A 17,455-nucleotide genomic window follows, 5' to 3' on the forward strand; every position below is an offset into this window, starting at 1 on the left:
AGCCCAGGAGGTCGCAGGGATCCGAGATCATGCCACTGCACTCCAGCCTGTGTGACAGAGCGAGACTCAGTCTCAAAAAGAAAAAAAAAAAAAAGAGAGAGAGTAAAAGGAACAAACGTGCAGTCAGGCACTAGGTTTGAAATTCCGGCTCTATTCTACACATATTAGCTGTGTCACTTTGGGTAAATCAGGTAACTACCACTTCCCTATCTGTAAAATGAGATGGCTGGGTAAAGCCATGAGGTACTGGGTAAAGTCAAAATAAATAGGAAAAGACAGTCCATTACTAAAAAACAAAACGAGTATCTAAGCACAAGTAGGTTACTTTGCTTGGTTTTGTGAGGTTAAAATGTGAATGTATGTGAAAATAACCTAGGAAAGTATCTAGTACATAGCAGTTCTTCAATAAGTATTAGTTAAATAAACAGCCCCTCAATCTTATTAATACTCACTACTTTGCCTTCTACCAAGTGTATTTTTAAAGCTTGAAATCTGTCCTATCTGAACAGCTAATTAACACACTGAACTTTTTCAAGACTTGCTAATAAATACCTTTTCCTTTTTAATCTGTGACATTAATTGAGGCTCTAACAAGTGAAATGTCAGAGAAAAGACTATATGGGTAAATAAATTTTGATTAAGGAATATCACATTTTCTAGCTTTTCTTTCTTTTTTTTGAGACAGTCACTCTGTTGGCCAGGCTGGAGTGCAGTGGTGCAATCTCAGCTCACTGCAACCTCCATCTCCCAGGCTCAAGCAATTCTCCTACCTCAGCTTCCCAAGTAGCTGGAATTACAGGTGTGTGCCACCACGCCCGGCTAAATTTTTTTTTGTCTTTTTAGAAGAGACGGGTTTTCACCATGTTGGCCAGGCTGGTCTCAAACTACTGACCTCAGGTAATCCGCCCGCCTCGACCTCCCAATGTGGTGGGATTACAGGTGTGAGCCGTCACACCCAACTACATTTTCTTTTTTTTTTTTGAGACGGAGTCTCGCTCTGTCACCCAGGCTGGAGTGCCATGGCGCGATCTCGGCTCACCGCAAGCTCTGCCTCCTGGGTTCACGCCATTCTCCTGCCTCAGCCTCCAGAGCAGCTGGGACTACAGGCGCCCATCACCACACCCGGCTAATTTTTTTGTATTTTTAGTAGAGACAGGGTGTTTCACCATGTTAGCCAGGATGGTCTCGATCTCCTGACCTCGTGATCCACCCGCCTCGGCCTCCCAAAGTGCTGGGATTACAGGCTTGAGCCACTGCGCCCGGCCCCAGCTATATTTTCTAGCTTTTCTAACCACAAAGATCAAATTAACCATTTACCTTCATCATCTTCATCTCTTTCTTTATCTTCCAATGCTTGTCTTTCCAACTGTCTTGCTACTTCATCCACTGAGGCTCCTGATTCTTTATCAGGTTCCTGTTCCCCTGCTGATCAAAATAAAATAGCAGAAATCAAATCTAATACAGACACTTTCCCACTAGAATATGCTCTAATGATCTTCGAAAACTTACAAATCCTTTCCTCAGGAAACAAAAACAGAAACATTATTGTGAATATAACAGAATTAGTTTAATGACAGAAAAATCTTCCATACCTACACAGTACTGTCCATTCATTAATTTACTCAACAAAATATCCATTACACACACTAGCAGCTAAAAGATAAACAAAAGCGTGAACTGGTCTCTATTCTCAAGTAGTTTAACTTGTAATACTGGTCAGCAATTAGACTCAACAAATACTTAAATACCAGATAGGTAATAAATGCTGAAGGCCTTAGGAAGAAGATTCATGTGCAACACCCCGGGGCAGCCTGGTTTCATGAAGAAGGATATCACGATGGGCTGGGTAAAGTCAAAATAAATAGGCAAAGATAGTCCATTAATAAAAAGGTAAAATGCTCAAATATTTAAGCATAAGACCAGGCCCCTGCTCTTGAAGTGATTATAACCTACCTATAGAGGCAATATGTTACATGTATTAATAGTATCAGGTAGCACAAAATGAAGTGACATTCTGGCTACTGGAGAGAATTCATATTAAGAAATACAACTGTTAAAAACACATTAGGATCAGTCAGCTGAACACCTTACAAGACAAACAGCAGTGTTTGATTTTCACTCGAAATCCAGGAACAAGCACCAGAATAACAAATTTTGCTCTGGAAGAGTTCCAGCAACGCTACAATTCTCCTTCCATTCTCATCTAATCAAAATTTCAAAAGATGAACATTAGCTCTCTTCGACCTCTCTCAATTCCATCTTAATCGCTTCTGCCTTCTCCATTTTTCTGTTTCTCTGGCGATTTTAATTACAAACAAGTAAAAATAATTTTTCTTAAGGTGAAGGAGCTTGTGCAGCAAAAACACAGACTTCTCAAAACATGTAAGTTCCTAGCTCAGAATATCCAACTGTAAACTCTCAGCAGTTCTCCTTGCCTTACCAGTGGATTTAGAGGTTAAGACCTGAGAAGTTCCATTTTGAGCCACAGAATATCCTATCTGCACTACCTGCAAGTGGCATCATAATTCAAGTCTAAAGGCCCTAAAGCTTGGCGATATTATGGGATTAGGCAGGTGAAAATTCGTATCACCACCACAAATTCTGCAATTAATAACATGAGCGCGGGCAAACACACGTGTACACACACCTCAAAAGTGCAGGCTGCAACGACAACCCCAACGTGAACCGGGATAGTGGGGGGAGGTGTGCTCTCCATTACATTTGCCCACTCTACCCCCACCCCCACCCCCAAAGAAAATAAGTCCTAGATTGCTCCAGCAAACCAGCAAAGACGCGGCAATACGGGTCAGAATCGGATTTTTGAGGCGGCGGCCAAATCGCGCCAAAGATGGTAGGGCTGTGCTCTGTGCACAATCTCAAGACCGTGCCACGATATGCGTGGGAGCTCAGTTCCGGTAATACAGGGGCTCGGGCCCAGCGACCCCAGAGGTATCACACGCCAACCTCAGGCACTCATTTCTCCCCCACCAGCCCTCTAGTCCCACAGGAGATGACGCCTCTTCTCAGACTGGGAATCTATAGCCCGGCTTTGCCACCCTGTCAGGCCCAAGAATCAGTCTAGTCTGAGGCTCCGGAGCCCCGGTCCCGGCCCCCTCAACGGGCCTGAGCCAAATCGTTCAGCCATTCCCGGAGGGGACTGGGAAAACATAAAACTCTCTTTACCTGCAGAGGCCCCTTTGCTCTTTTTCTTCTTTCGTCTTTTTTTCTTGGCTGCTTCCTCAGCCGTAGAGGCAGCTCCTTCTTCCCTGTCGTCTGGATCCAGGTCGCCATTCAGGTGGCTCCCGGAGGCCGCTGCCTCCTCCACACCCGCCATGTTGCCCGAGAGAGCGCGAGGAAATGAGACAGAGCAGCGAGGGCCCGCTCCTTCTCCACCCGCCTACACCAGCCACGCCGGAAGCTGCTCTCGATGGTAGGGACGCAGGGAATGCTGGGACGGCGGAGGACTCAGCTGAGGGTGTCGGGCCAGCTTCGGGCCGGGCGTGCCGGAGTCTCGGCTTGGAGCCCCGCCTGGCGGGGTCGACTTGGGCCAGACCAGACTGCTTCGTCCGGTGCCTCGGGCATTCCCGAAGCAAATCGGCTTGCGCAGGGTGAAGTTTAAAGGGGAGCTTGAGCTCTAGAGTCAGCTAGAGATACCTGTGGAGAGCGGCAACCCGCGGTAGCAAGCGGCGTCTCTGCTGGAACGGAAATATTTTTATATTTGCGTTTTTATAAATCACACAGGCAGTGGGGAAACGGGCTAAGAAATGTGTTCGCTTGTACACATATCTATTGTCATGACTCCACATATCTCTTAAATCTAAGAGATTTAAGCAAATCTGCATTGACATTCACAATCACAGCTCTCCGCGAGGCTCTGTAGGCACTGGAGAGAATTTTGGAAGCTGGAGTTCCGTATTAGTTTCTTGTACTACTCAACCCTGGACGGTTCAAAATGGGAACCCGTCACACTCCGCTCACTTTCCAATTCAGGACAAGAATGACAGGTTCTAACACACGGGGACACGGTCTCTCTCATTAATGCAAAAGATCCCACTCCGTTTTCTCTATTTCCGGTCACCTTTCTTTTGGATTTAGGACGTTTCACCAGAAACTAATTTAATTTTGCCTATTTCTTTACTTCTTATGTTTTGAGCCTCATGTTCAAACCGCAGTTTGAGATTTAGTTTGTGGCGTAAGTGGATTCTGATTGGCTGGCTGCACCAACTCCTCAATTTCTCCTGAATATGGCTTTGTCCACCTAGAGAGTTTAGGTGTTTTCATTAGTTTTAAACTAGGCACCAAGCTTCACGGGCATCAAAATGTCTTTAAGAGCCTTCTTGCCAGTGGGTTTACAGTAAACCTCACACAGGCTCTGACAGCAGCTGCAAAAATGTACATTCTCTGTCTTAAAGGTTCAGGCAGCACCTATCCAATACTAATAAAAACTGCTTCTCTTATTCTTGTACATATCTTTATCTCTCTAAATCTATCCCTATTTAGATTTTAAATTGTTTTCCCTAGTTGATTGCTAGCAATATAAAAGTTGGTAAACCGGCCAGGCGCTGTGGCTCATGTCTGTAATCCCAGCACTTTGGGAGGCCGAGGCGGGCAGATCACAAGGTTAGGAGTTCGAGACCAGCCTGGCCAATATGGTGAAACCCCGTCTCTACTAAAAATACAAAAATTAGCCGGGCATGGTGGCAGGCGCCTGTAGTCCCAGCTACTAGGGAGGCTGAGGCAGGAGAATCGCTTGAACCCGGGGTGATGTTACAGTGAGCCGAGATTGCATCACTGCACTCCAGCCTGGGCGACAGAGCGAGACTCCTAAATAAAATAAAAAATAAAAAGTTGGTAAACCAAACATAATACCACAAAAATAAAAATAGAAGTAGCTTCTATGTGTCCAAAATCCTTTAAAATGCCCGTCAAGATCCAGCCATACCTACTTTTCCAGTGTCTCTACTCTCTTACTATTACAGCTCCAGCTCTCAAAGCTCTTTCTGACTTTGGAGCATTTCAAACTCACTGTTACTTTTATCTGGTCTGCTCTTTGCTTGGCTGACATATTCACCCATTCACTCATCCATCCATTCGTTCAATGCCTACTATAAACCTAGATCTGGCAATATTTAGAGAGCAAAAACAGAGATGATCCTTGTCATCATAGAGCCAGTTAACAAAAATAGACAGCAAGCAATGATGCTAATAAAAGCAAATTTACAACTGCTGCTATGAGAGCATATTACAAAGGGACTTGCCTAGGTAGGATGGCCTGGTAGAGTTTCCTGAGGAAGTAGCAATTAGGCTGAGATCTGAAGGATAAATAGGCAAAGGGGAGGGGAAAGGTTTAGAGAGTTTTTTTTTTTTTTTTTTTTTGAGACGGAGTCTCGCTCTGTCACCCAGTTTGGAGTGCAGTGGCCTGATCTCAGCTCACTGCAACCTCCGCCTCCCAGGTTCAAGCGATTCTCCTACCTCAGCCTCCTAAGTAGCTGGGATTACAGGCGCCCACCACCACGCCCAGCTAATTTTTGTAGAGACAGGGTTTTACCATGTTGGCCAGGCTGGTCTCAAACTCCTGACCTCAGGTGATCCACCTGCCTTAACCTCCCAAAGTGTGGGGATTACAGGCATGAGCCATTGTGCCTGGCAGAGTATTCTTGGCAAAGGGAAGGTAAAGAAAAATTAATTGTATTTAAGAGGAGACATGGATTCTAATATTGGAATGGTCATTTGGCTATAATTTTGTGACTCTGGACAGCTCATATATTTTTGAGCCTTGGTTTTCTCATCTGTAAAACAGTAGGGAGTATAACACATTTGAAGAACTAAAAAACATTCAGAATGGCTGAAATGCAAAGAGGTGGAGAAGGGAGTGAGTGTGATGAGATGAGACTAGAAAGGTAAGAGCCTTGGAGGAAGGAAAGGGTAGGAGAGCTGACAGAGCCTTTTAGACCATACCAGGGGCTTTATACTTTGTCCTAAGAACAATATAAATCTCTTAAGTATTTTACTTTTTTATTTATTTTTCAGACAGGGTCTCATTCTGTTGCTCAGGCTGGAATGCAGTGGCGTGATGTCAGCTCACTGCAACCTCTACCTCCTGGGTTCAAGCAATTATCCCACCTCAGTCTCCCAAGTAGCTGGGACTACAGGCACATGCCACCACACCCAGCTAATATTTGTATTTTTTGGTAGAGACAGGGTTTCACCATGTTGGTCAGGCTGGTCTCAAACTCCTGACTTCAGGTGATCCACCTACCTCCCTTAAGTATTTTATTTTTATCTTTTATTTTTTTCTGAGATGGAGTGTTGCTCTGTCACCCAGGCTGGAGTGCAGTGGTATGATCTCGGCTCACTGCAAGCTCCACCTCCCGGATTCAAGCAATTCTTCCGCCTCAGCCTCCCGAGTAGCTGGGACTACAGGCACGCGCCACCACACCCAGCTAATTTTTGTATTTTTAGTAGAGACGGGGTTTCACCATTTTGGCCAGGCTGGTCTTGAACTCTTGGCCTCAGGTGATCCGCCCTCCTCAGCCTCCCAAAGTGCTGGGATTATAGGCATAAGCCACTGTGTCCAGCCCCCTTAAGTATTTTAATGGTGAGGAGACAGTTAACCTGATGAGATTTGCAATTAACATGATTAGATTTTTGAAAAGATTACCATGGCTGCAGTGTACAGAGTAGAGTTGAGGGTGGCCAGAATGAAAGCAGGGAGATCAGTTTAGAGGCTATTACAGTCAATAGATTATAGTGGCTTGAAAGGGAATGATGATGGGTATGACCAAAAAAATGAATAGATTTAAGAGATATGTGGGAGATAAAATGGGTAAGACTTGGTGATGAATTGTATAAGGGATCTGAGAGAGAAGAAGATATCAAGGAAGCCCCTTAGGTGTGTGCTGGTGAAACTGGATTGACTGGTAATGTAATGTAAATAACAGCGATAGAAAAACATTTCAGATTTGAAAGGGAGGATTATGAGTTAGATGTGAGACATGCTGAGTCTGAGGTGTCTTGGGGCATTAAAGTGGAGCTGTGAAGAAGGTGGATAACTGTAAGGAACTGGAGATCAAAAGAATAGTTGGAGCAGATATAAAAATTTGAGTCATCAACTAATAGATGGGAATTGGAACTTTGACACAGATAAGATTATCCAGCAAGTGGATCTAGACATGAGAGTCTACCTGTACTGCACAGCATGGTGGCCACGTGCCACGTTGTCACTGAGCACTTAAAATGCTGCTAGTTCAGGCCGGGCGCGGTGGCTCACGCCTGTAATCCCAGCATTTTGGGAGGCCGAGGCTGACGGATCACAAGGTTGGGAGATCGAGACCATCCCGGCTAACAAGGTGAAACCCTGTCTACTAAAAATACAAAAAATTAGCTGGGCGTGGTGGTGGGTGTGTGCCTGTAGTCCCAGCTACTCAGGAGGCTAAGGCAGGAGAATGGCGTGAACCCAGGTGGTGGAGCTTGCAGTCAGCTTAGATGGGGCCACTGCACTCCAGCCTGGGCGACAGAGCGACACTCCATCTCAAAAAAAAATGCTGCTAGTCCAAATTGAGCTATGCCATAATTTAGAATACACAATGGATTACAAAAACTTAATACAAAAATACTAAAGTTTCTCAATGTTATATTTATTACTTGTTGAAATGATAATTTTTATATAGTTAAATAAAAACATCATTAAGATTGATTGTTACCTGTTTCTTTTTACTTTTTAAAATGTGGCTACTAGAAAATTTAAAATTACATGAGTGACTATTGGACAATGTGAATTGTCAACCTTAAAAAAAAGACACTAGAGGCTAGGCATGGTTTCTCACACCTGTAATCCCAGCACTCTAGGAAGATCACTTGAAGCCAGGAGTCAGAGACCAGCCTGGGTTACTAAGCGAGACCCCCTCTCTACAAGGAATTAAAAAATTATCTGGGCGTGGTGGCATGTGCCTGTAGTCCCAGCTACTCGGAGCCTAAGGTGGGAGGATTGCTTGACCCAGGGGAAGTCAAGGCTGCCATGAATTATGATCACACTGTTACAGAAGGGCTGGGCTCCCAGCTAAACCCCACCTTTAAGCCTGGAAACATGGCCCTGAGTAAAAACAGCTGACCCTATTTTTCTGCCCAAATGTTGCTTTTTTGGCCTGCCCCACCCCTATCCTGTGCCCATGAAAGACTTAAGCTGGCAAAGCAACGTAAGCAGCTGAGCATTGGGAACACAAGTGGCTGAGTGGCAAGCAAAGAAACAACTAAGTGTCAGAGAATAGATGCAGCTAATTTTGGACGTGCAGCTTCCGAGAGGGGCCTAGCCAGAGATGGGTGGGCTTCAGGGAAAGATCACCTTCCCACCTCCTTTCCAGCCTCCGTTTCCGCCGAGAGCCACCCACCGCTCAGTAAAGTTGTCTGTATTCATTACCTTTCAACCCGTTCATGTGACCTGATTCTTCCTGGACGCCAGACAAGAACCAGGAAGCCCCTGAGAGTATAGGGGCTGCCACCCTGACCCTCCATTGAGCTGGTTGGCACTTGGCCATCCCTGGAAGGCAGAGTGGAAAGAGCATTGGCTGTAATATGCTTGGATGCTGCTGTGGGGCCCATATAGAGCCTGCTCCCACCAGAAAGGAGTGACTGGCTGGTTCCAGCGTTCGTTCACTCCGGTTCCCACACTCGCTCCCTCGCACACTCCCTCCCGTGAGGAGTGGCCAGCAGTGGGCTTAGTGAAACCAGTCACTCCACTTCACCCACCAAGGGGGTCAAGGGAACTATCCCATCTCATCACCACTGCACTCCAGCCTTGATGACAGAGTGAGACCTTGTCTCAAAAAAAAAAGAAAAAACGGCCGGGTGTGGTGGCTCATGCCTGTAATCCTAGCAATTTAGGAGGCTGAGGCAGATGGATCACTTGAGATCAGGAGTTCGAGACCAGCCTGGCCAACATGGTGAAACCCTGTCTCTACTAAAAATACAAAAATTAGCCAGGTGTGGTGGCACGTGCTTGTAGCCCCAGCTACTTGGGAGGCTGAGGCAGGAGAATCGCTTGAACCCGCAAGGCAGAGATTGCAGAGGGCCGAGATCGCACCACTGCACTCCAGCCTGGGTGGCAGAGTGAGACTGTGTCTCAAAAAAAAGGCAAGAGAAAATTATCTCTAAACATGTTGGGTTTACTTGGGAATAGAAATAAGGATTATAATCCAGAATGCAGGAAATGGCAAGCCTCCAGTGCACTCAGTGAGGGAAGGGGAGCTTTTATTAACAAAAAAGAGATTTATATAAACTGCTTAGAAACAGATCATTGTTCCTAGAGGCTCAAAGCCAGAGTTGTCAGTTCGTTGGTGGAGATACCTTACTGGGCAAGTGTTCTGAGAACATTTTACCTGAATTACAGCAGTCCTAAAAAATGTCTAGTGATAAACCTTATCAAATCAGGAGATGCTTGAAGGATGCAAAAGAGCTTTCTGAATCCTTGGAAACAATTCTTAGACATGTAAGCATAGTTCCTCCTCTCCTTTCAACCTTCCTGGCCCTTTATTGTCTTTATCTCACAAAACCGATTTCATTTTGGCATCTGCAACCTTCACGAAGTCCAGAGTAAGAAGTATGGAAGTTGTCAAAATCAAAATGGAGTCACTAGTGTTAAAAAAAACTTAGACAAAAAGAGCTGAGGAAGGCTATAAAAAGAGTGTTCTCACACTTGTATGCCTAATAACAAAAACTATCACAAAAGACTCTGCAAAAACCACAACCTTGCATAAAGGCCATCCCAACTGTACACAAAAAAATACTTCTACAAGGACATCTACCCAGCAACTGCCTGTATGACTTTGGACTGGCATCACTTTTGTTATTGATCTTTGTAGCCAAGGATAATTATCTCAAAACAATTATCCTTCTCATTTTTCCTTTAAATACCTTTATCTTTTTTTAAACCTCCCTGGATATGCACATAATTTACCACATATCTTTTTCTCTTACAGAGACTCTCTCTGTTATTTAGGCTGACAGAAAAAAGTGAACCTGAGACTAAGCCTTGGGGAACATTTAATGAATGAGTTGGGGCAGATGAACCTTCAAAGAGGACTGACGAGGTAACCAGAGAAGGAGGAAGAGATCAGGAGGCATTTATTATTAGAGAAGCCAAGGGAAGACCTTCTCAAGAAGGAGGGCATGATTAACTGTGTTGAGTGTAAGGAGGTCACGCAAGAGGACTGATGTACATAGTAATTTGGATGTCATTGGTGACCTTAGCAAGAGCTATTTAGGTAGAGAGCTGGAAACCAGACTAAAGAGTGTTGAGGAGGCTGGGCGCGGTGGCTCACGCCTGTAATCCCAGCACTTTGGGAGGCCAAGGCGGGTGGATCATGAGGTCAGGAGTTCAAGACCAGCCTGGCCAATATGGTGAAACCCTGCCTCTACTGAAAATACAAAAATTAGCCAGGCATGGTGGAGGGCGCCTGTAATCCCAGCTACTCGGGAGGCTGAGGCAGAGGTTGCAGTGAGCCAGGATTGTGCCATGGCACTATAGCCTGGGCAACAGAGCGAGACTCCGTCACAAAAAAAAAAAAAAAGTGTTGAGGAATGAGTTGGAGGGTGGAGAAATAGAGAACCTCCCCATCCTTTAAGTTTCAGCTTCAGTGCCACTTTTTCAGGGAATCCTTCCATAATTTTCTAAATCAGGTCCTCCTCTCACAATCTTTCATTGAATTCTTAACTTTTTTTCATGGTACTTATCACAATGTGTAATGAATTTATTTATGTGGTTATTTGTTTTATGGCTGTCTCCCCGGGAGCCCTGCATATTACATTTCCCTTTCCTTTTATTTTTTTTTTTTTTTTTGAGACAGGTGGTCTCACTCTGCCATCCAGGCTGCAGTGTAGTGATACAATCACAGCTCACTACAGCCTCATCCTCCTAGGCTCAAGTGATTCCCACCTCAGCGTCCTGAGTACTGGGACTATAGGTACATGCCACCACACCTGGCTAATTTTTTTTTTTTTTTTTGTATTTGAGATGATGTTTCAAAACATTGCCCAGGCTGGTATTGAACCCCTGAACTCAAGCAATCTGCCCACCTCGGCCTCCAAGTACTGGGATTACAGGCATGAGCCACCGCACCCGGCCCCTGCATATTCTCTACACTATCACCAGCACCTGCCTCAAACCTAAGACATAGTAGGAGCTCAGTAAATACTATATAAATAGCACTTAAGCACCCAGCATATTACATTCATTATCTCATTTAATACGTTTTTGAGTTGAGGAAATTACAGAGAGAGTTTAGGCAACTTGCCCCAGGTCATACAGCAAGTGAATAGTGGAGTCAGAATCCAAAGCCAGGTTATCAGATACCAAAAGTTTAATGATTTTGAATTCTACCTTCCCAGTTGAAATTTCAAATCAATTCAGTAAACATTTATTGAGGATGCAGTGAGCCGACATCACACCACTGCATTCCAGCCTGGGTGACAGAAACTCCATCTCGTTTTCTTTTTTTTTTTTTTTTTTTTTTTTTGAGACGGAGTCTCGCTCTGTCACCCAGGCTGGAGTGCAGTGGCACGATCTCGGCTCACTGCAAGCTCCGCCTCCCAGGTTCACGCCATTCTCCTGCCTCAGCCTCTCCGAGTAGCTGGGACTACAGGCGCCCGCCACCAGGCCCAGCTAATTTTTTGTATTTTTAGTAGAGACGGGGTTTCACTGTGGTCTCGATCTCCTGACCTCATGATCCGCCCGCCTCGGCCTCCCAAAGTGCTGGGATCACAAGCGTGAGCCACCGCGCCCGGCCTAGAAACTCCATCTCAAAAAAAAAGCCGGGCGCAGTGGCTCATGCCTGTAACCCCAGCACTTTGGGAGGCCGAGGAGGGCAGATCACGAGGTTAGGAGATCGAGACCATCCTGGCTAACACAGCGAAACCACGTCTCTACTAAAAATACAAAAAATTAGCCAGGCATGGTGGTGGGTGCCTGTAGTCCCAGCTACTTGGGAGGCTGAGGCAGGAGAATGGCGTGAACCCGGGAGGCGGAGCTTGCAGTGAGCCGAGATCATTCCACTGCACTCCAGCCTGGGCGACAGAGCAAGACTCCGTTTCAAAAAAAAAAAAAAAAAATGTTTCTTGCCTGTAGTCCCAGCTACTCAGGAGGCTGAAGCAGGAGAATTGCAGACTGGGAGTAATTTTGCTTGGTGAAAAACACAAAACTGAATAAGACAGAAATCTGTACCCTCAAGAAAGTTTAGAATTCAATGAGACAGATGTGTAAACAAATGAAATAAGATGCTAACCCTTTCCTTATTTATTAATTCTTTTTTATTCTAAGATAGTCTATCACAAAGCTGAGGGATTTTTCCTTTCTTTTTTTTTTTGAGACGGAGTCTCGCACTGTCACCCAGGCTGGAGTGCAGTGGTGTGATCTCAGCTCACTGCAAACTCTGCCTCCCAGGTTCAAGCAATTCTCATGCCTTAGCCTCCCAAGTAGCTGGGATTACAGACGTAAGCCATCATGCCCGGCCAGCTGAGGAATTTCTCAAGGGATCTAAAAGATCTTTAGACTCAGGGCAAGGATGTGGCTGGTCAGCCTCAGGACAAATCTCAAAACTTTGTGGGGGCTGAAGCAGGAGGATCACTTGAGCTCAAGAGTTCCAAACCAGCCTGGGCAACATAGTAGAAACCACATCTCTACTGAAAAAAAAAGAAGAAGAAGAAGAAATTAACTAGGCATAGTGGTGGGTGCCTGTAGTCCCAGCTACTGGGGAGGCTGAGCCGGGAGAATGGCTTGAGCCTAGGAGATAGAGGCTGCAGTGAACTATGATCGTGCCACTGCACTCCAGCCTAAGAGATCCTGTCTCAAAAATAAAAGAAATAAAATAAAAAGCCAAATATATTTAAAGAACTGTCTTCTGAGAGTATGGTATTTTTTATCTTTTGAAGTTAAACAGTCATTTCACATTATTATTATAAAATGACAGTGAGAATAGATACCATTTTTCAGTGCCTTGACAACATTTTTTAAAAGGCAACACTATGTTAGTTCTCAAAACCACTTTTTAAACATTTCTTTTTTTTTTTTTTTTGAGACGGAGTCTCGCTCTGTCACCCAGGCTGGAGTGCAGTGGCACAATCTCAGCTCACTGCAAGCTCTGCCTCCCGGGTTCACGCCATTCTCCTGCCTCAGCCTCTTCGAGTAGCTGGGACTACAGGCGCCCGCCACCAGGCCCGGCTAATTTTTTGTATTTTTTTAGTAGAGACGGGGTTTCACCGTGGTCTCGATCTCCTGACCTCGTGATCCTCCCGCCTCGGCCTCCCAAAGTGCTGGGATTACAAGCGTGAGCCACCGCGCCCGGCCTTTAAACATTTCTTAATGGTGACATCCCTAAGTCTGATGGTCTCTATTCTAAAAAAATAATTGGAGATGGGAGAGCCTAGTGTTATGGGAGAACTGCCAAATTATTACTGATCACGATATTGATGGGAACTTATGCAAAGGCTGTGGTTAGGGGTCTAAGAGGATCGCTTCTCGGCCTTTTGGCTAAGATCAAGTGTAGGGGTCTAAGAGGAGAGGCTGCATCACAGAAACTTTTTTTTTTTTTTTTGAGACCGAGTCTTGCTCTGTCGCCCAGGCTGGAGTACAGTGGCATGATCTCAGCTCACTGCAACCTCTGCCTCCCAGGTTCAAGCAATTCTCCTGCCTCAGCCTCCTGAGTAGCTGGGACTACAGGCGAGAAACATATTTTTTTTTTTGAGATGGAGTCTCACTCTCTTGCCCAGGCCAGAGTGCAGTGCAGTGCAGTGCTGCGATCTCAGCTCACTGCAACCTCTGCCTCCCGGGTTCAAGTGATTCTCCTGCCTCAGCCTCCCGAGTAGCTGGGATTACAGGTGCCCACCACCACGCCTGGCTAATTTTTGTATTTTTAGTAGAGACAGGGTTTCACCATGTTGGCCAGGCTGGTGTGGAATTCCTGACTTCAAGTGATCCACTTGCCTTGGCCTCCCAAAGTGCTGGGATTATAGGTGTGAGCCACCGCACCCGGCCTCCACAGAAACATTTCTAAAGAGGTACTAAGAGAACTTAATAGTGCATTGAGCACAGAGAGAGAGGAGTTGAGGATGAGACCCAGGTTTCTAGCTTGGGTTCCTGGGTGGAGACGGGTACCGCTCCCTGAGATAGAGAATGAAGGTGGGGGGGTAGGTTTTGGAAGAAGTGGAATGGAAGATAAGCTTTGGGTATTCTAAATTTGAGATGCCTGCAGGTCACCCAGGCAAAGATATCTGGTAGTCAGTTAGAAATATGCATCTAGAGATACAGACACGGGAGTAATTAGGCCCTCCGTGTGGCAGAGGCTGTGAACGAAACCATTCAGGAAGAAAGGAAGGGGACCAAAAAACAAAACACAACCCACAAGGACACTAATGTTTTGGGGATTTTGTTTGTTTGTGGGGAGAGTGGGACACTACAAAGGAATGGTAAGACAAGGAGGAGAAAATGCTGTAGAGAAAAATCACATGAAGGTAAGGAGAGAAAATGTTTCATGAAATAGTTTGATCACCTATGTCAACTGTTGTAGAAAGATCAAGTGGTACAAAGTCTCACAATAGACAGTTGACTTCAGATAGAGCAATTTTGTTAGGGGGCATCAAAACAGGCTACATGGGAGTGATTGCGATGTACTTTCCTGGACACCACCTCAAAGGACAAAGTGTGAAAGTTGTCAGAATCATAATGGAGTCACTTGTGTTAAAAACCCTTACAAGGCCGAGGATAGTGGTGCACATCTGTAACCAGCACTTTGGGAGGCCAAGGCGGGCATAACGTTTGAGTCCAGGAGTTCAAGACCAGCCTAGGTAGCATGGTGAAATCCTATCTGTACAAAACATACAAAAATTAGCTGGCATGGTGGTGCATGCCTGTAGTCCCAGCTACTTGGGAGGCTGAGGAGGATGGCTTGAGCCTAGGAAGTGAAAGCTACAATGAGCTATGATCGTGCCACTGCACTCCAGCCTTGGCAACAAAGTAAGACTCTGTCTCAAAAAAAAAAAAAAGCCAAACAACAAAACCCTGACAAATAGAGCCTCAGAAAGCCATGAAGGGAGGATTCTCATGCACAAATGTTTGATAACAAGAATTACGGTAAAAGACTGCAAAAATGACAGCCTTGCACAAAGGCCATAGCAATCTTGCAAAACTAAACAAAACAAAACATTTCTGTGAGGACACCTGCCCAGCAACTGCTTGTCCATACTCTGACTGGCTCCACCCTCATTATTGATCCTTTTAGCCAGTGATTCTCCTCATTTTTTCTTTAAAAAACTTGTCTTTCTAGGCCGGGCGCAGTGGCTCACACCTGTAATCCCAGCACTTTGAGAGGCCGAGGAGGATGGATCACCTGAGGTCAGGAGTTCGAGACCAGCCTGGCCAACATGGTGAAACCCCGTCTCTACTAAAAATACAAAAAATAGCTGGGTGTGGAGGTGGGCACCTGTAATCCCAACTTCTCGGGAGGCTGAGGCAGGAGATTTGCTTGAACCCCAGAGGTGAAGTTTGCAGTGAGCTGAGATCGTGCCATTGCACTCCAGCCTGGGCGACAGAGCAAGACTCCATGTCAAATAATAACAATAATAATAATAATAATAATAATAAAATAAAAAGCTTGTCTTCCTTTACTTCCTTGAAATACACATTCTTTCTCAATCATAGTTGTATCCAATAACAACTTAAATTACTTATTTTTTTTCTTTTTCATACAAGGTGGCAGAAGTAGAACTAAATTACTTATTAATCTTATAATTTATCTCCTTTTGTAGTTGGAATAAAGTTAGACAACTAATAGTAGAAATTTACCTTCTATGGTGCCCATGTATTGAGGCTTAGGCTTTGCGGAAAGCATATATGGTTCAAAGCAATATTCTTTTATTCTTTTTTTTTTTTTAAGTAGAGGCGGGGTTTTGCCATGTTGGCCAGGCTTGTCTCAAACTCCTGACCTCAGGTGATCTGCCCACCTTGGCCTCCCAAAGTGCTGGAATTACAGGCGTGAGTCACCGCGCCCGGCCCAAAGCAATATTCTTATGCCCAAGATGTCAGGAGTATCATTACCTACATGAAAGTTTCCTTTCTTTCTTTCTTTTTCTTTCCTTTCTTTCTTTCTTTCTTCTTTCTTTCTTTCTCTTTCTTTCTTCTCTTTCTTTCTTTCTTTCTTTCTTTCCTTTCTTCCTTTCTTTCTTCCTTTCTTTCCTTTCTTTCTTTCTTTCTTTTCTTTTCTTTTTTTTTTTTTTTCCTGAGACAAGCTCTTGCTCTGTTACCCAGGCTAAAGTGCAGTGGCACGCTCTTGGCTCACTGCAGCCTCCACCTCTAGGTTTCAAGTGATCCTCATGCCTCAGCCTCCCAAGTAGCTAGTATTACAGGCATGTGCCACCACACCCAGTTAATTTTAGTATTTTTAGTAGAGACAGGGTTTCACCATGTTAGTCAGGCTAGTCTCTAACTGCTGACTTCAAGCGATCCTCCAGCCTCAGCCTCACAAGGTGCTGGGATTACAGGTGTGAGCCACCACACCCAGCCCTCATGCAAATTTTCAAGTGCTTATTTGCCAGGGCCAAGTAGGATTTAATATCAAGTGTTCACGAAAGAAAGCTTAGAGCTAGGTGAAATACTTTGCCTAGACTCACAGTCTTTCTCTGAGCAGATTTCTGGAGTTCCTTCTCTCTCTCTGTTTTTTTTTTTTTTTTTTTTTTTTTTTTTGAGACAGAATCTCACTCTATCACTCACTCTGTCACTGTAGTGCAGTGACACAATCTTGACTCACTGCAGCCTCAGCCTCCCGGGCTCAAGCAATCCTCCCACCTCAGCCTCCTGAGTAGCTGGGATTACAGGCGCACGCCACTGCAATCAGCTAATTTTTTTTTTTTTTTTTGAGACGGAGTCTCACTCTGTCACCCAGCCTGGAGTACAGTGGTGTGATCTCAGCTCACTGCAACCTCCACCTCCCAGGTTCAAGCAATTCTCCACCTTAACCTCCTGAGTAGCTGGATTACAGGTGCATGCTACAACACCTGGCTAATTTCCCTATTTTTAGTAGAGATGGGATTTCACTATGTTGGTCAGGCTGGTCTCGAACTCCTGACCTCAAGCAATGTGCCTGCCTTGACCTGCCAAAGTTCTGGGATTACAGGTGTGAGCCACTTCACCTGGCCTGGAGTTTCTTTTCTGTGCTGCTTCTTTCTCTCTGATATGTCTCCTCAGCTCAGAGATACCACCATGCAGGAAAGTGTTTCCACACAAAGAGCCGGGGTGATTGTGAATCCTGCATCATTTCCCTGCCATCTGGTATCACAGTTCTGTGTTTCCTATTGATGGATGTCTAAAAGGACTTATTTCTTTTTTCAACTTTGACAGCTGTGTATACTGGGAAGTCTTGTCCAGTATCAGTCCTTTTCCTACATCAAGGCTGAAAGTGGAAGCACTTCCACA

General features: G+C 45.1%; 1 protein-coding gene and 1 pseudogene across 2 annotated transcripts in view; one reads left to right on the forward strand and one right to left on the reverse strand.

Annotated features, from left to right (window-relative positions):
• The window catches only part of METAP2 (methionyl aminopeptidase 2), a 42,591-nt gene extending 38,920 nt beyond the window's left edge, over nucleotides 1-3,671 (reverse strand). Inside the window, exons 1-2 of one of the 2 annotated variants that reach the window (XM_030819803.1) lie at nucleotides 3,184-3,670; nucleotides 1,318-1,425 (exon numbers count right to left, since the gene is read on the reverse strand). In XM_030819803.1, coding sequence (XP_030675663.1) covers nucleotides 1,318-1,425; nucleotides 3,184-3,334 — 259 coding nt within the window. In that variant the 5' untranslated portion in view covers nucleotides 3,335-3,670. Of the gene's footprint in view, nucleotides 1-1,317; nucleotides 1,426-3,183 lie in introns of both variants that reach the window. The other variant, XM_030819804.1, reaches the window with a different exon arrangement.
• Nucleotides 3,672-13,499: 9,828 nt separating this feature from the next.
• On the forward strand, nucleotides 13,500-13,651 carry LOC115837181 (annotated as a pseudogene).
• The last annotated feature ends 3,804 nt before the right edge of the window (nucleotides 13,652-17,455 follow it).

This window comes from Nomascus leucogenys, chromosome 10 (genome assembly GCF_006542625.1).
Source record: "Nomascus leucogenys isolate Asia chromosome 10, Asia_NLE_v1, whole genome shotgun sequence".
NCBI lineage: Eukaryota > Metazoa > Chordata > Mammalia > Primates > Hylobatidae > Nomascus > Nomascus leucogenys.